This window comes from Ovis canadensis, chromosome 2 (genome assembly GCF_042477335.2).
Source record: "Ovis canadensis isolate MfBH-ARS-UI-01 breed Bighorn chromosome 2, ARS-UI_OviCan_v2, whole genome shotgun sequence".
Taxonomy (NCBI): Eukaryota; Metazoa; Chordata; class Mammalia; order Artiodactyla; family Bovidae; genus Ovis; species Ovis canadensis.
In genome coordinates this window covers 18,259,891-18,278,843 of record NC_091246.1, presented here as the reverse complement: position 1 = coordinate 18,278,843, position 18,953 = coordinate 18,259,891, and the positions used below count along the sequence as shown (strand labels likewise).

Here is an 18,953-nt window from a genome sequence, read left to right as displayed (position 1 = left end):
GCAACTGATCTGGGTTTGTCCCAGCTGCAGAAAGCTGCCCAGCCCTGGGGCACATCTTTCCAGTTACTAATTGAGGGGCCTGGGACAATGGACTGTCAGAGAGGGAGGCCTCGGGGTAACCTAAAGGGCTGGACATTTCAACTCCATGGCTAGAGTGCCCAGGGGCTTAGCCATGCGCCACAGTTCAACCCCTGTCTGTGCTCAATCCTGCATCCTCTCTGTTCCTTGTTATAGGTATAGATCCCTAAGAAATAAACATACACCAAACTCTATCTCAGCCTCTGCTTCCAGAAAATCTTAACCTACAACAGTATCTATCCTTCTGATTATGGTTTTTAGAAATTTTGGCAGAATCATCAACCAATACATACACCTAGGAAAATGAGTAACTCTCAGATACTGTCACAAGCCATTGCCAAACAGATGGCATGGTGTGGTTAAGCACATGCTCACCTAGGACATGAGACTCCTAGGTTCAGTCCAGCTTAGCTACTAACCAACTGGGTTGACACTGGGCAAGTTGCTGCCCTTCTTGGGGTCTCTCCAAGTTTCATCAATTATAAAATGAAGGAATTGCAGGAACTGCACCTCTGACTCTATCCCTCCCAAACAATCTGTGCTTTCCTTCTGCCCCATAGCCAGGGGGGCACAGGGAGGAGCCAGTGAAGCAGCCTTACTTTCAGGATGACCACCAGTAGGCCGGCGCTCACAAGCAGAGGGATGAGGCTGCTGATGAACCAGCTGAACCAGAGGATACCGTTGTCCAGGCCCATGATGCGCATGGTCTCCTTCAGCCGCGCCTCCTTCTCGTACACAATGCCCTTGATGATCACAGCCACTGAGTAGATCCAGGCCAGCGTCATGAAGAGAGGCATGGACCGGCTCATGACCCGCAGGAAGCTGGAAGGGTAGGGGAAGGTTAAAGGCAAGAGTGAGCCAGGCTCCTGAGCCAACAACTCTGGTCCTGCATGCAAGGGAAATCACCAGGACCAAGCCCGAGATGGGCAGACCTGTGCACCCTGACAGGAATGCTTCATGAGCGTGGCAATGCAGTGATTAAAAACTATTAACAAGGTGATGCCAAAGTTCTTTGAGGGCTTGCTTTAGTAGCTAGATAACTATCAGAGGTCATTAAGCTAAATGTGATTTTAAAGTACTAAAACAAAGCCAACAAAACCAAAAATCCAACTCATTGTCTCATGAAAGTTCAGTGTCTTCAAGGTCATCTCACTATCAGCTTGCCTTGCACAACTGTTATGACAGATGGTGCAGAAACACACTTCAGGCAGCTCCTGTCAGTAACATTTCAGATTTCAGATTCCAAACTAGAAAACGAAACGCAGCGAAGTCAAAGGGACACAGAATCTAGACTCTAAGACTCAAGGTTCAAGTCTCAGCTTTACAACTTATGCACTTACAGGGTATGTGACAGCAGGCATGTCCCCATCTTAATATGTCCTTTCTAGAGTAAAGCTTTGCTTAGGGGTGTCTTTGGAAAATACTGGCTAATCTTTCTGAAGGTGAAAAACAAGATAAATCCAGGTGACCTGGAAAAACTAGAATGAACCCTGCAAGTAAAAGGGTGGCTCAATAAGAAGCTGGGAGAGATACAAGGAGAGTAACCCTGCTACTTCTGCAGTCTAATCACTACACACACACACACACACACACACACACACACACACACACTCACTCACTCTCACCCTCACACAACAGAGAATGAAAGAGTTTCCAGAATTTGGAAGAGACATGACATACTTCAGATGCCTGCAATAACTACACCTCTGCCCCATTCTTGCTCTCTCACAAGAAATCACGAGCCATAGAGCCACAGTCCCCACTTGGCAGCACAGTGACTAAGCACTAAAAGGTTACCTAGAAAGTCTAAGATAAAATGGACTTGTTCAGTTTTATTTGCATTGTTTGAAAATGTGGCTTACCACTTACTGAGAAGAAGAAGAAAAACTGATGTGAGGCTAGCTTTCCAAGGTCCGTAACACCGTGCCTCTGTATTTGGGGGACATGTGGATGTGTGGATGTATTTGGCATGTGCTCGTCATGATGCCTTTTAAACTTGGAGATTGGGCCAATTTTGACCAAAAGGATAGGGTATGAAAAATAAAAGTTCTAGTAACCGTAGACCAGAAAGGAGTGAGGATTACCGGTGTGTGGTGTGTGTTCATGTGTGTCTGTGCCTCAAACTGTCAACTACCTACATCTGGCATCTTATTTCCTGAAATCTCCACACAACTTCAAAAACAACTGCTTTGCAGTAGCCATAGTCTTGTTTTCATCAATTCTTTGACCAGTGTCAACACACATATAAAATAAATTTAACCAAAGCATTCTGTTTCCTCTCTTGGCATGTGTGTATGTGTGCACGTGTGTGTGTGTGCACACACCCCACCTGGGGACAGTGCTAACCAGTTAAGTAAAGGCGGCAGCTTACTGGTAACTTACATGTCATCAACATAACAGGGGTAAGGCATCTGCTGCATGTACACGCCAGTTTTCTTCTCTGTGCCCGTCAGCACCCTGATGATTGCCTGCTCCACCACATCCTGCAAGTAAGCGAAGCCTCCCCAAACATACCGCATATCTTCAAAGGGGTCAGCCCGAGGACCAGGGTCCCAGTACCTTAAATCAAGCCACAGATGATTGAACATTCCTTAGAACCACACAACAAAAATTTCAATCACCCACAAGCCTACAGAGCCACTGTTTTTATTTCTGCATCGTACTTTGTGGTCTCAGTGACACGTGCGTGCACACTAAATTGCTTCAGTCTTGTCCGACTCTTAGGGATGCTATGGACTGTAACCCACCAGGTTCTAGGCAAGAATAGTGGAGTGGGTTGCCGTGCCCTCCTCTAGGGGATCTTCCCAACCCAGGGATTGAACCTGTGTCCCTTACATCTCCTGTACTGGCAGGTGGGTTATTTACCACTAGCGCCACCTGGGGAGCCCTCAGTGATGTGTACATTTTTTAAATAGATTTAATCGGAATGAGCAAACCACTTGTTGGTTTGGTTTTTTTCCCTCCTCCATTGCTTCCTAACATTACTACAAGTGGATATGTCAAAATTCACTTTATCATTTTTTATCTTGGTTATTTGCTCCCTTTTATAGAAATGGATAGCATTAGCACAGGGAACCTAATGTCTTTTTCCTTCTTTCTTTGTTCCAGTTGATTTAATTCCTTAGGACTAATTCCCCTGAATGGAAATGCAAAACGAAAAGACAAGGATATTTTATGACCTTTGAAACAGCTGTCTCCACTGTGAATGCGCCAGTTACACCAAAATCATGCCACTGATTTATCTTTGTTTGAAATTTTTACAAAATTATTAAAGTATCTCCAGTCACATTAGCTGCTCTTGACTTCTCTAAGACTGGCTGGTACAGTGCAATTCCACTTACCCGTCCTTGATCTTATTCGTCCTCTCCACATTGTCAATGTCCATCCGGATCTTGTACTTGACATGATGCGGTAACTCAACGCTGCCGGGAGCAATTCCAGTGAACACGACCCCAGCCCAGAACTTGCGCTCATCCAAGAGCTCCATGGACTTGTTGATGAGCAGAACCTCTGTCGCTACTGGTTCTAGCTTGTTCAGATTGACACACTGAAGGAAGAACAGCCATCATAAGAATGCTGACGGCCAGGAAAACAAGCAGTGGCCAAGGCAGTGTCTATGCTGACAGAGAAGCGCCAAGTGCATGTCTTTTTTAATCTTCATCCTCTCACATCATTCTCCAATATTCAATTGAAAATGGATTATTTGGGTTTTCACCTTAGCGATTTAAGAGAAATGTTGAATGTATTTTAGAGATAAGTTACTCATCCTGATTTTTGTGGAAGGAAAGGGATTTAAACAATGATCAGGCCTCATTTTCTTCTGCTTTCTTTGTAATTTTGAGTCATAACAACTAATCAAACAGACCAAAAAAAAAAAACCTTTCATTTGTCCCTATTAAGTCACATCATTTTTAGGACTCAAATTTTTAAAATGTAATCAGTCCTATTAGATTTTATGTAAGTTTCATAAGTAACGCTTTTTTAAGGGAATGCTTTGTTGCCTTTAGGTAGTTGGATATCAAAACATAGGAAAAACTAGAAGACAATGGATAGAGATATTCTTGAGTCAGACAGAATAAAGCTAGAAGTTAGGTCTGTTTCTGTCTGTCTCATTCATTCAACCAACATTTTTTTGAGTGCTTTTTCATTCACCACCTGTGTTTTTAAGTGATTTTTCATACACAACATGTATTAGGTTGGAGGGATGCTACTGTAAATAACACTACACAAAATTTCTAAACTTTACTCCAGTCTGAATCGTATTGCATCATCTCAGAGAAAGAAGCCAAAGCCTTTTCTAAATGGTCCATGGAACAGTTCCTCACCTCCATGAAACGAGAGATGGTCTGGATTGCCCGGTTAGTCTCATTGAAGGCTTCTCTCCAGGTGTACACGGAGCCGTTGGTGGACTGTACATCCTCTGGGTGCTTGGCCAGAAATGCCACGATATCTTTGGCTGTCCAGTCTAAGCCTTCCAGTCGCTGTTCCCAAAAGTCATCATTGCCTCTGCTGTCCAACAGTGTCTGCCATTCCAATGACAAAGTACAACTAAGTCTTGATGAGCCCTATATGATTTATAAAACCCTTTCACATACATTGTCATTTTTTAATCTTTATAAAAACTGTGAGGTAGGTAACAGTGTTTCCATTTTACAGGTGAGACCACTGAGGCTGAAAAAATTAACTTTTTATCAAGGATGAATCATACACTAATAGGCATGAAGTTGACCAGTCAATGTCAGTCCAGTCTGAATCCAGTTTCCAGTATAGCTTAATAATAAATGCTATTAACTACAGTAACAACAATAATCACACTTATACTCTATATAATTACTATTGGATTAAACACTTCACCTCATACAACATCTTAAGGAAGGTATGTCTAATAGTTTCCATTTCACAGATGAGAAAACAGGTTCATAGAAGTTAAGTCCCTAACCATCAGGTCACACAGCTAATAAGTAACAAAGTCAGGATATGAGACACGGGCTTTCAAATTCTATTGCACCTTCCCCATGCATTATATCATCTTCTTCTTTTGAGACCCGGGCTGATAACTCCTCATAAAGACTAATTTCTAGACTGAACTAAGACAAACCTGTTTAGCTTAGGGAAAGAATGCTGCTGTTAAACCAAGTGAAACCTGATCTTTCCCAATTACAGGATGCGAGGGTCAGGATGAAAAGGAGGCCTATCTTCCATTTCTTTTTCCTTAGCTGGCTGGCTCTCCACATGGGTCAACACGGAAGAGCAGGGAAATCAATCAGGCGCTCAACCAGCCGGTGCAGAGGACTGAGGCAGAGGCCTGCAAAGATATGCTGCCAGAAAAATGGGCCTGTTTCAACCTCAGCTCATGGAAAAGAGAATCAGCCACAACTTCTGTCATACCTTCAAGAAGGCAGATGAAACTTTGACTCTACTGAATTGGAATCTCTTAAGGCCAAACTCTGCTATTCTTAAAATCAGTCTCATTTCTACTAATATTATAAGCTTTTCCCCATGTGGCTTCATATTTACTATTTTAATGGGAGCATAATAGTATTTATAGGGTATATAAACTACAATTTCATTAACTATTCCAATGCTATGAAACATTTAGTCTATTTCTAATTTTTCACAAAAAACAATTATTCTAGCAATAACATTCTGTTTCGTAGAGTGACTTCTTTCTTTAAAATTATTTCTGTATGGGATACATCCCTGCGGGTGTGTGGAATGGAAGTGCATGGGATAGCACACTTTTTATGGTTCTTACAATTTTCATTCCCAATTGCTTTCCTATAGGGAATAACAAATGATACTGTCATCAGTTAGGATATATATTTTTATTAACATAATAGATTCAAAATTGTATCTCACAAAGGTGCACAGGGGGAATGGGTTAGCAATTCTGAAATGATTTTATTTGAGACTTGAACTGAACAAATAAAACCTGAGTGAAGACATGCGGTATTTGAGGTGAGGTCTACCCTACCCAGTGTGGCTTCTGAGCAATACAGCCAAGGAGAGCATCAAGGCCTGAGAGATGTGCCCAGTGGGATCACTGACTACATGATTCTAGGGTATGAAGATCACCATCAGGAGCAGTGTCCATGGAGGAAGCAGAGGCTGAAGGTGAAAGAAACAAATAGCATCTCAGAAAGAACAATTGAGTATCAATGGGTTCCATGACCCAACAAAGAAGGGCCTCCAGATCTGTGGGTGCCTCTGGATAGAACAGGTGCAGACAGAGCCAGACACAGCAGAAGATAAGAGCTATCACAGAGTAGAGGGGTGGTTGCCAAGGGGCTGGGGAAACACAGAGGTCAAAGGGTATGACGTTCCCATTATTAGATCTGAGGATCTAATGTATATCATGGTGACCATAGTTAATGATACCATCCTGTATACTTGACACTTGTTAAGAGGTAACTAGGTGAAGGAAGGGACATGTTACTTAGCTCCAATGTGGTGATCATTTCACAGTGCAAACATACATCAAAACACCAAGTTGTATACGTTAGATACATACACTTTTAATTTGTCAATTGTACCTCAATAAAGTTGAAAAAAAGAAACAGCTACAACAGAACCAGAAGTCTCAGGCACTGCCTCATGTACCCAATGTGAGGCTTCAGGGGGTGCAGAGGACTGAGAAGCCCAAGCTTGTGGAGTGAAATAAACACTCCTTAGTAAAGAAAAGAAAGCAGTTGGAGGAAGCTCCTTTGACTTCCACCCACAGGCTGATGAGTCCCTAACTGGTGTCCCCAGCCTAACCAACTAGTTACACTCCAAGCCCTAGTATCCACTGACTTGTTGGATATCTCTACCATCCATCAGCTAGAAATTAAGAATTATCCCAAAACTTCCCTCTCTTTCACCCCTCCACAACCAATCAGTCACCAGGTTTCACCCCACCAGGGTAGCCTCTGCCCTGGTTTCTGCCTTCCATCTTTCCTCTCTTCAACCCACCTGTCAAACCAGAGTAATGTATACATTGCCAAAAACCCTTCCATGGATTTGGTAATGGTGTGTCAGAGCTTAAGGTAAAGTCCGTGGCTTGACACCCAAGGCCCTCTCAACCACACACTGTGCCTTTCCCCCCAGCCACAGCTCCAACATTTCCTGTTTCACATCCTGGGTTCTCCAGCAGGATCCCCAATGAATGCCATGGCCATGTTGACAAGGGCCTCATCCCACAAGAACTGACACCCTGTGACCTGCTGGAGCATCCAAGTCAAACTCCCTATTTAAAAGCAGGGGAAGCATCTATCTGCCTACAAACTAAAAGTCATGGAGTTCCTTCAACATGGCCCCTCATCACCCTCTGAGACTCGGAAGGAGAGAAGTCCAACAAGTAAGAATGTAGATTCCAAGGAGAGGACCAGAAGATGCCTGAGACCACACCAAGATCTATGACACTGTTTGTGGCTGAACCACATGAATTCCTTTTAGAGGAGAGACTGGAGCTGAACAGAGACCGTCCTTGATGGGTATAAGTTGTTGTTGTTATTATTAGACAGGAATTATTCACTCGATCCATACAAATTATTGTTCATGCTTCCCTGACTAAAGTCCCTTGGTTTTTAAAGGCTCCCAATTTAAGAATTAAATTGCAGGACCAGTGCAACAAAGATGACTCAGCTTTCCCATCACTGGAAGGCCCCCAGGGTATGGTCCCTCCTAGGGCATCTCGGAAGGGTCCTCGGCCTGTGAGAGTACCTCTCTGGGTAGATATACCACCTGTAACACCCAGCTGCCCTTCTGATCAATGATGTGTCAAGACAAGAAACCTGGCAAAATCCATTCGTGCTTAATAGCAGCAGGAACAAAAGGAAGAGGCCTCTCTCACCATGGAGACAGGAAATAGTCTAATGATTCTCTGACTCAGCCCAAGGCGGGATGATGTGATTAAATGGCACTCAGGCTCAAGCAAAGGAGACATTTTGTTCTTGCTCAGACTCCTCCGCTTCTGAATCCAATTGTCTTCAGAGCACTTATCCCTTTTCAAGTGGTTCTGAAACACTAAGTGAAATTCCCCTCCACGTAGTAACAGCGGCTCCTCACTCACACAGCGCCTTGGGGAGCAAGTATCTGTTATAAGTCTGCAGAACAGGCTTTTGTTCGCACACCTCTGTCCAAGACCTACCAGGACACAGTAGGGCTGAGTAAGGTGCTGTGGCTCTACAGCCAGAAAATAGTTAAGGTCTTGTAATCACCAAACTCCTCCTCCAAATACCAGTCCTAAGTTTCTTGCTTGGAACTCTGATTTTGACTACCAGACGCCTTGATGCTGATGTGCATGAGATGGTGTAATCTGTGCACCATCACCTATACCTCTGCCAAGTGATAGCCCTGGGGCTTGAGCTGTGCTCTGTCCCTCTGTACTGGGTTCAATGTAAATAACTCTCCTCTCAGTCACTTCTTGGGAAGTAAAGAGCATCAAGCAGGCACACAGTAATCAGAGGGACACTCACCCGGACAAGGTCCATTTCTGAGCTGCTCTCCATAAAGGTCCAGATCTTGGGGCTGAGTTCTTGCCACATGCCTTCTAGATCATGAAACACAGCCAGTTCCTGGAAGGTCTTATTCACCTGGAGTCAACCAGGAAGCCAGGAGCAGCAAAAAATAAAAGAGGAGCAGTGACATGAGAAACTCAGCTACTCCCTGAAAAGACACTCCATCACAGAAGCCCTTTTCCTGTCCTTCCCATCCCCAAGAAGTGCCTGCCTGCAGCAGGGATTCAAACACCCAAGACTGGAGAGCTGGCCCTCAGTAGTCAGCTGGGGCCTAGGTCAGACTGGAGGTCCTCATTCTTTGGAAATCCCAGAAAAGTATACTCAATATACTCCATCTGAAGCCACCTTTATATTTTTGTTCTTAATTCTAGGAAGAGTCTGTTGAGGGCCTCTCAGGCCCAGGTGGCTTACCTCAGTCATAAGCTGCCTTGTGACTGGAGTATCAGGTGTATACAGGATCTTTCCAACAAGCAGGGGCTTGAGAGCTTTCCATATGATGCGGGAAAGAGGACTGGACTCCAGATTCTTCATCAAATCATTGCAATAAGGAGCTGTGAAAAGGATGAAAGGCAAATATTTGTATGCATGGTCATATATTTGTAGAAACTAACAAAAGCTTTAGAACCAGCTGGTCAGTCATAGGTTTAAATCTCAGCTGTGCCACTTAATGGTTATATAACAACTTCAGATTTGTGCCTCAGTTGACTCTTCTGTAAAATTAAAGTTAATGACATTTACTTAGCAGAGACATGGAGAGGATTAACTGACATGATATCGGTGGAGCCCCTAGAACAATGCTGGATAAATAACCAAAGTTTATTATAACACTGCTGATGTCACAACTGAGACAATATAGAAAAATGCTTTCTACTATGCACAAGCCTAGAGTTGTCGCTCTAGATGACTTAACGCCAGCCTTCAACACTTTGTTTCCACTGGAAACAGAGGGCTGAATTTCAGACTTTAGTTTTCAAGAAGAAATAAAAACTCTCCCTTCAATTTCTAAGTCTCATAACAAGTACCTGAAATAAATGTAATGAATATCCCAAAGTGAAAAATATGAAGTCATAATAGATAATAAGGTCTGATTACCCAGAAAGAGTCCCAAATTTTTAAAAAATTTCACTCTGGGTTCTTTTAGATTCCAAGTATCCTCTACATGCTGCAAAGATAATATTTAAAAACAAAAACAAAAAAGAGGACTTGCTCACAGTTGTAGCTGTTGTGAAAATGAAGGCTCCCTCAGGTTGACTCACAAAGAGAGGGAGCAGAGGGGATGGCATTTCAGAAAACTGCCTACAGCGCCCTTCCCTTCAGGCTCACAAAGCAACCTGCCACGGCTGGAGTGCTTCACTCCAGAGAAGAATAAAAGGTGCTTATGTTACAGTAATGCACTAAAAGCCACCTCACTCAGTGTCTGAAAGACACACCTGCGGTTAGAAATGGAGAAAGGCTCACTTGCATCATGTTTGCAAGGAAAACAATGCCATTGTCTACAGCTGTAACACCAGCTCCTCGCTGCCACAGGCACAGGACACACATCACCACAAAACTGCCCAAGCGTGGGGAGCAGATATGGTGTAACAAGGTTCTCTAATGACACCTTGTAGCTAAGAAGCAAAAACAAACAGCAGATCAAATGCCTGAGTCTGATGGCACACACGCCACCATGAACAGGTATTCTGGAGGTCATGTGTTTATGGACAAAAAGCATGCAGCCAGGCGGACCTGGTTGAATCCGGGTTCTTGCTGATTAGCAACAGTGTGACTTTGATCAAGTCACTGAACCTCTCCAAGCCTACAAAATGTGGGGCTATAAAACCTTCCTTGCAAGGAATTCCCTGCCAGAGGTCAAGGTTCCATCCCTGGCTGGGGAACTAAGATCCCACCAGCTGTGGTCCCACACAACCAAAAAAGAAAAAAGAAAAATAAACCTTCCTTGCAGGTTTACCATAAGGGTTAAATGAATTAACTTTAAAAAAAAATGCAAAGGACATAGGAAATGTTGCCTAAATTCTATCTTTCATTATTGTTGTTATTGTTAAGTTTTTATTATAAAGCATATCTCAAGGAGAGCAGGGGGGAAAAGGAAGGGAGATGGGGAGAATGAGAAGAACCTTGATCACTCTGGGAACCACTTTCAGACATACTCCAGAAAATTGGAGACAGTGACATTCACTCATCCATTCACTTGATAAAAACACTGTATGCCTGGGATGTGCCAGGCCCCTTTCACACAAGCGGGGACAGTTCGCTGATTAGGAGAAGATTCCCTCTTCTAGGAGCTCTATCTGGGTGGCAAATAGACATGTAAACAAGTACCCACTGTTGCTATGTAGGACGAGGGTAAGCACGAGAGAGGGGGCCCCACAGGGCTGAGTCTGGGACGGAGGTGGTGCCAGGGCCTGGCTGCGTAGACACTCACATGTAGAGTTGTCATAGAAGGTACCAGCGTCATCCTCCGTGCCATTGCCCCCGAAGAGGGCCTTGTAGTTGTTGTCCTCATACCAGTTCAGGGACTTGATCTTCAGGCCCCCGCCCTCGGGATGGCCGCAGATGATGCGGGACACAGCCTGGTAGATCTGGGTGGAGGAGCTGGAGCTGTTCACGTTGGTCAGAAACATCACCTCCTGCCGCATGTCACTCCAGCTCCTCATGCTGAACAGCTGGGGGAGGGAGCAGGCGGAAGTGGAAAGGAAAGAGGCGGGAAGGTTGAAGACACAGAGACAAAGAAACAGGTTAGTTCTTCACCTCTACAAAGCCTTATCCCAGAACATAACTTGTCTGGCGTCGCCTCTCGGAAGCCTGGTGATGGGACCACCAGAGCCATGCTACCCGTCTGTGGAAGAGGGACTGGTGTCATCTGAGAGACTGTTTGAGAGGCAGATTCTGATCTATTTAGAGTTCAAATCCACTTTGTCACCAGGTGCCCAGGTGATTCCCATACACATTAAAGACGGAAGTACAGCCTAGAAGTTGGTGGAGCCCCTGGTGATGGGCTTTATCTCATTCGATTATCATCGGGTTTACAGAAGAGGATGCTTTCCTTGAAGAATCATGTGTTCACATGCGTACATCAGGAACCGCTCACATCCTCGGTGAGGGCCTCATTTCTAAAACACCTCAAACTTCAGTGTGGAAACTGAGGTACCTCCTGCCCCTTGGCAGAAAAGTCAGTGTGTGTGAAATCCCCACCCTCGTCTCAGCTAAGCGCCAGGCACTGGGAAGGAACACACGATGGGAGCTTGACTTTGAATCTCAGCCACGTCCTCAGTGGCTCACAACCTTTGGGAAGTCACATCTCTGAGGGCCCCACTTCTGATCAAGACGATGAAGCTAAAACAGAGCGTGGCGAGAAGAACATCACACAATTTCCGCTCTCCAAGAGGGCCCTGCACAGAACAGCCCCTGCCTGGAATAGGCAGAGGCGCCACGCAGCCGGGGGCTGAGTCTGGGACTTACATGTGACCAGCGCTTTGTCTCACACACAAATGTACTCCAGCACGCTGTGGACTTCTTGGTCCAGTGGCTCTTATGATTAACTATTCACAGAGCACTTTGTATCTCCACACATTTCACAATAAATCATTAATACACCTTTCCATTCCTAGCCCTGTCACTGCGTGTCCAGGCTGAGGTGCGGCAAGCAGAGGGGAGCGGGTACGGGACGCCACTCTTGCTCCGGAGGCAGTCTAGGCTGACTCCATGACCCGGTTTTCTGTCTCACAGAGCCCGCTGATCCCTGTGAGTGAGAAGGTCTTGGGTGCCACAGACCCTGCCTCTGCCTTCAGCCTACAAAGGGGAAACAGGTGCTCCGGGGGTGGTCAGAGGTCACAAAGATTCTTCCCTCCAGAGAGGGAGGCTTTGACACCCAGAAAACACAATTAGGTGGCCAGCTTTTCCTGACTTTATCTTCTGAGGTCCACAGACAGGGAGGGGGATAGGCAGTCAGGCCATCTTTCCTTTTGCTGGTGGGTGCAACAGCCCTAGAGATTTTTGAAGGACAGCACAAAAGCCACTCACTTCTCTTTGTCGCCACCACCATCCTGCCATCCCCCAAACGAAAGGACAAATCTCTTCCCACATAAAATCAGCACATCTTTGGATAGAAGCACTGTAAGCAACTGAGTTATTCCAAATTCTTGGCTCTTCCCAGAACCTGCCTTAGGGGCAGACTCCTACTTGTTCTAACTTCAGCTCCTGCCCCAAGCCTCCCCATGAAGTGCCTCCCACCACAGGGAAGGCAGCCGCTCAGCCTCCAACCCACAGATGGTGGCATCTGATCATCTACGGAGTGAATGAACTACTGAGGCTTTCTCAATCCACTGCCATGGCTTTCTCCTGCCCTTGCCCCATCACAGCCTCTTCTCAGCCTAACACTGGAATCATAAACAACTCTAATCCTCTCAGCCACACCAGACACCCCTGATCCAGACCCTCCACTGGCCTCCCATCTTGCTCAGTGTAAATCCAGCCTTTCCAGGTCTGCACGGCACTCACCTCCTGCTCTAACCTCATCTCTGACTCCCCTCTCACTTGCTCTCTTTGCTCTGGCCTCACCGGCCTCCTCCCTGGTCTTTACATCTCTTAATCTAGCCCTACATCAGTGTATTTGGGTCTACAGTTCCTCCTGCTTGCAGTGTCATTTCCTCCGTGTTCAGATGGCACCTGACTAGACAGGGCTTCATGGATCACCCTCCCCTCTAAAATACTACCTCATCCCCCTCCATCCCTCTTACCCAGCTTCGTTTTCCTTCACTGCAGGCATCCTTGCTGTCCCATTATACACGACTGGTTTATTTCTATCTCCTGCCCCACTGCAGTCCCACAACAGAGAACTTAGTGTGCTCACCACTGAGTCCCTAGCACCCAGCTATGCCAGGGTCCTAGGGGGTGTGGACAGATAACCAAACACTGCTCCTTACCCTGCCTCCCCAGGCTCACCTTCCAGAAGTGAAGCTCATGCCCACTTTCATCCCTCTGGCTCTCAAAGTCCCCATTCCCTCACAACTCCCGGCCCTGTTAGTCCAGTTTCTTTCTCCGAATAGTCTCCTTCCAACTCTATTTCCAGTTACCATGAGGGTTCAGACAAAAAAACTGCTAAAGCTGCAAGAATGTGGGCTTTAGAGGCCAAGCATCCTGGGTTCAAATCCTAGTCTTGCCAATTAACCCACTAGGTGACTGTGGGCAAATCGTCTAGCTTTTCTGAGCCTCGGTGTCACCTGTGCAACAGGCATAGTCGGCCTCATCACATGTGTCATGCAGATCACACATGGAAACCAGGGGAAGCCACAAGAAACATGGCAGCTTACCTCCCTTTTCCTTTCAAGGGTTGTGTTTTAGTCAAAACAACCAACTTTCTTTCCAAACACTGAGCAGATCAACAAGGGCACTTATGTATTTATCTTCTCCCATTTGTCCCAGAGAAACTCTTAGATAATGAGTCACTGGTGGCAAAGGTGACTTGACTTTGTGTTACACTGAAAGAAGTGGGGGGCCCTTGCTGCCCAGGGCCAGGGAATAAGCGGGACACAAGGAAGAAGCTGCCAAGAAAAATGTATATTGTTCAGCTGAAGAGTTTCTACCATGTGAGCAACAGAATATCACATGCTTTCAATTATTTTTTAACCCTAGACAAAAGGCAGGCCAGTGAGGTAAGAGGAAACAGCTATAACCAGACTGTGAGTTTAGAGGCAGCTTCAAATGTTAGATCCCTGCTCTGCCTTTTCTAGGGCTGGCAGAGAGCACAGGGCAAGTCACCGTCAGCTAACAGGACTCAGGAAAGATGGCAATGGACTTGCAGGGCAGTTTCTGCTTCTCATTCTGCCTCCTGGAAGAACCCCAGGAGACCCAACTTCTCCACCTACAGAGAGGTCACCAGCATTCATAACCAGAGTAACAGATGGCAGCCTGGAAGTAGGCTTCTCCTCCTGAAAGAAGCTGGAAAGCCAGTCCTCTTCGGTCAGACACACAGCAGCAGGATTGCAAAGAACAGGATCGAAAGTAACACGCTAGGTAACATGTTGACAGAGCTGAATCTCGGTGCTTTTTGTACTTCCCAAAGATTCTGCATTTTCCTTTGTGAACATGCAATACTTTATTCTTGCTGTTGTTGTTGTTCACTCGCTAAGTCATGTCCAACTCTTTGTGACCCCATGAACTCCAGCATGCCAGGCTTTTCTGTCCATCACTATCTCCCTGAGTTTGCTCAAACTCATGTCCACTGAGTCAGTGATGCCATCCAACCATCTCATCCTCTGTTGCCCCCTTCTCCTGCTACCCTCAATCTTTCCTAGCATCAGGGTCTTTTCCAATGAGTCAGCTCTTTACATCACGTGGCCAAAGTATCTAAGTATTTATTCTTAGAAGACATAAAGTGAGCTTTGATATTTGAGAAAAATCATAAAAACACCAAAAAAAATGAGTTAAAGAAGCAATTCATAATAAGGCTGGACCAAGTCTGAGAAAATTTTGCCACAAATTATTCCCAATGTCTTATACATTAAGGCCTGTGCGGTTTCTGACCATCACTCCCTGACTCAGCTCTCTACACAATGGGCTCCAGACCATTGGTTCCTCTTTTCCAGTCTATTCTGAAACAAGGCTGGGTGTCAGAAAGGCAAGCACACGCTGACTGGGAGGCAGAGAAGTGCTTATCCGCTAATTTTGTAAGTCAGGCCCTCTGATCTTATGACAAAGGTGATTCTGTTAAGTAGGAAGTTAGGCGATTCTAATACACTTGTAAACATGTGGACCCAAAAGGCAAACTCAACATTTATCAGGAGACTCTATTCCCAAAGTTGAACTCAAGGGGCTAGAAGTTCACAAGGCAAAAATCCAAATTAGGGGTACCAGCTTCTCCCTTTCAGTTGGTAAACAAATGTTCTGGTAAAAAGACTGTCCAGCTTTATTACTGAAGAAGAAATAAGGAGAAGTTGCTATAAGGCAAACACAGTACGTGGAAGACAAGGAGGAATCATCTCCTCTACTAATGAGTCATTAACTCGGAACCTAGCGTAACAATTGGAGAAAGTCCTAGGCTAGACATCGGGCCTTTAGCTACAAGCTAATTAACCCTGAGACATCCACGGGTCTTGGTTTCTTCATCTTTAAAGTAAGGAGATCAAACCAAGTAATTTTAAGGTCACAGATGCTTCTAAAGTTGATTTTACATTTTTTATGACATTCATATCAAATGGACTCTCTGAATCAAGTTCAGGGTGTAAAAAAGTCATAATGGATGGTCTGCCCCCTCGAACTGAAAAGATATGACTTACCTCTTGGGCCAGATTCCCGAGACTATCCAGCAAAGCTTTTGTGGCTTCACCCAGCTCCTCGCTCGGGAAGAGAGATGTAGAGTTAAGTTTTGTCTGCAACGAGAAATAAATAACTGTTTCTAAACTCAATGTAAACCTGAAATCTCTATTTAAAACTAAACAAGTTGATTAAAACTATTCATAATCTTCAATTTGAAACACAAGAAACCCACTCTTAACCAAAATAAGACACTAAAATTATTCTATGCCAGGGGCCAGCCTTCCCACACTCCCGGTCCTCTGATGGGCCCAGGCTTTCCTTTAAATGACACACACCAGTAGGTCTCTGTGACACAGCTCACCAGCTGTGTTAATGTTCATTCCTTCCATGAAGCAATCATGAGCAAAACCAGGTGGGGGGCTTTTTGTTTGCTTTGCCTTTCTCTCTTCAAGTTCACATTTTACCTAAAGGCTACCATATTGAAAGTTGAACCTACACAGAGACCTTGGTAAGGAAAACTTACAAACAGAGGTCTTAATTGGGAGACATAGGAGGTAAAAACTATTTCCTTTCACTTTTGGGGGCTTGGATACTATAAAATACAGAGAAGAAACTGATGTAAATCAGATTTAATATTACAAATTAATAAGGAAAGATAGGCTATTCAACCAGAGAAGGTGATGGCACCCCACTCCAGTACTCTTGCCTGGAAAATCCCATGGACAGAGGAGCCTGGTAGGCTGCAGTCCATGGGATCGTGAAGAGTCGACACGACTGAGCAACTTCACTTTCACTTTTCACTTTCATGCATTGGAGAAGGAAATGGCAACCCACTCCAGTGTTCTTGCCTGGAGAGTCCCAGGGACGGGGAAGCCTGGTGGGCTGCCGTCTATGGGGTCACACAGAGTCGGACACGACTGAAGCGACTTAGCAGCAGCAGCAGGCTATTCAACCACTGTTGCTGAGACAAGTAGTTACTCATCTAAGAGAGTAATTTTTCCATCTTACACCACTACATGAAATTAAATTCTTGGTAGATTGAACAGCTAAAACTAAAAATGAAAGTTAAAAGATATACAGGAGAAAATGTATTTATGAACTTGGGGTAAGGAAGGTCTTCTTAAAATACAGAAGTCCAAATCAAAAATGGGGATTAAACTTCTGAAAGTAAAAACTACGCACCAAAGACACCATGAACAAAGTGAAAAAAACAAGCCAAAGACTAGAAGAATGGATTTTTTTAAAAAAATTTTAGAATAAAAATGGAATGCCAAGCCATCAGTTAAAAGTAACCAGATGCCACATTTATCAACATACATAAATCTCAAAAACATAACACTGGGTGAAAAAGACAAGTTGCAGATCAACATGCACCCATACATAATATGAACGCATGCAAACCAATACAGTATATTGTTATTAACCGAATGTGAATATATATACAGTTGGATAAAAATACGCAACTTCAAGATACCAGCTATCTTTGAGGAAAGAGGGGAATATACAGATGACAGCAACTATATCTGTAGTGTGTTATTTCTTGAACTATTTCATAATTTTCTTTTTAATTCAAGGAAAAATAAGGAAAAAGGAAGAGGGAAGGAGATTGGCAGGAATGAAGGATAGGAATATAGGTTAGGTTGAATATATATCAGATTCGAAAGATGTCTAACTTCCTTGAACAAAATTAACCCCAGGCAAGATGCCTTGAAAAAGGCCACACAATAAAATCTGAGAACCAAGTGACTGCACCAACTATTAACTGTGGTCTCTTGCTCATATTTACTTGACAAAGGCAGACAGAGCTTGCCAATAGTATTTCCAAAGAGCTCCAGTAACCCATTCACAGTTTGGAATTCCTACTACTATTTTTCATAACCAAAAGTATTCTCTTGGCTATAAATTCATAGAGGTCCCCATTGAGCTCCCCTGCACAGGAGGCAAGATTTTCTTATATGAAGGAAGACAGGGATAAAGGGGAAAATTAAATCTTTAGTGGAGACTATACATTCTGTGTTAAGCTAACAGGAATTCATGTATTATTCAATATTTTAAGATCATAACTAAATACTATACTAGCATTATAAGAAGAACAGACAAATGAATATTATATTACTCAAAGCCCTTACCCATTTCGGTAATATATGTTAATCACAACACTGCAACATTTCCTAAAACCATGACATTCTGGAGCACTGGCTCCATAATGATAAAAGCCATTATGCCATCCTTTCTGGGCCTAATAGATGACTTCTTTATATTCTTTTTATCCTCCTTAAGTTTTTCCTTCCACATGAATTCTCTTTTTCTTTTCTAAAACTGAAGTAACAATGGTTTATAACATTATATGAATTTCATGTGTTCAACATATTTCTATTTCTGTGTATGCTGCAGCATGTGCCCCACCAAAAATTTAGTTTAAATTGTAAAAGACTGAATTTTTTTTTTAAAAAAAAGCAATAACTTATCAGTCGATTCGATTTTAATTTCTGAGTTGGTGTTTTATTTCAACTCACTGTCCAGCACAGTTCCTGGCACATAATAACTAGGCACCCAAGAAATGTGGAAGAAAAGTAAAAAGCAAAGGAAAGACCACATCAGGAGGGCGAGAAATGGACTGGTGTGAGTCCTGCTTCAAAGATCATTCAAATTCACAAACATACTCTGTTTCATATTCACCTCATCAAGTCACTCACATCTGCAGCCTTAAGGTGGCTCCCCTTGCTCCAAGGATGAGGCCCAATAGCCTACAAAGGCTAAATGAACATTTCCCTCTGCACCTTTGTAGTGTCATGTCTTACCATTCCTCTCCCCATCAAACTCCCCGTAGCTACATCTGATCCATTCTGACCTACTCAGTCATGCACAGTTCCTCTAAATGCCACCTTCTCTTGCCTCTTTCCTCGGAGCCCCATGCATACATCATGTCCTCTGCATGGAAAATTCTTCTGTCTTTACCTGGCTAACCTCTATATTCTTTCGGTTCCAACTTAGAGGATGTTTCTTTCCTAATCCTCAAAGACTAGGTTAGGACACCCCATCAGAGGTCTCCTGATGCACAGCACCCAGCAGAGAGGCTAACACTCTGAATAGCATCTCTTTACTTTCTTTGTCCCTCCT

The 18,953-nt window shown here is 44.1% G+C and overlaps 1 protein-coding gene across 2 annotated transcripts in view; it reads right to left on the bottom strand.

Annotated features, from left to right (window-relative positions):
- The window catches only part of ABCA1 (ATP binding cassette subfamily A member 1), a 132,187-nt gene that overhangs the window by 43,068 nt on the left and 70,166 nt on the right, over positions 1 to 18,953 (bottom strand). For both annotated transcript variants that reach the window (XM_069575532.1, XM_069575533.1), the window contains exons 8-15: positions 15,854 to 15,946; positions 11,002 to 11,242; positions 8,988 to 9,127; positions 8,535 to 8,651; positions 4,404 to 4,601; positions 3,420 to 3,625; positions 2,461 to 2,637; positions 678 to 900 (exon numbers count right to left, since the gene is read on the bottom strand). In XM_069575532.1, coding sequence (XP_069431633.1) covers positions 678 to 900; positions 2,461 to 2,637; positions 3,420 to 3,625; positions 4,404 to 4,601; positions 8,535 to 8,651; positions 8,988 to 9,127; positions 11,002 to 11,242; positions 15,854 to 15,946 — 1,395 coding nt within the window. The remainder of the gene's footprint in view (positions 1 to 677; positions 901 to 2,460; positions 2,638 to 3,419; positions 3,626 to 4,403; positions 4,602 to 8,534; positions 8,652 to 8,987; positions 9,128 to 11,001; positions 11,243 to 15,853; positions 15,947 to 18,953) is intronic.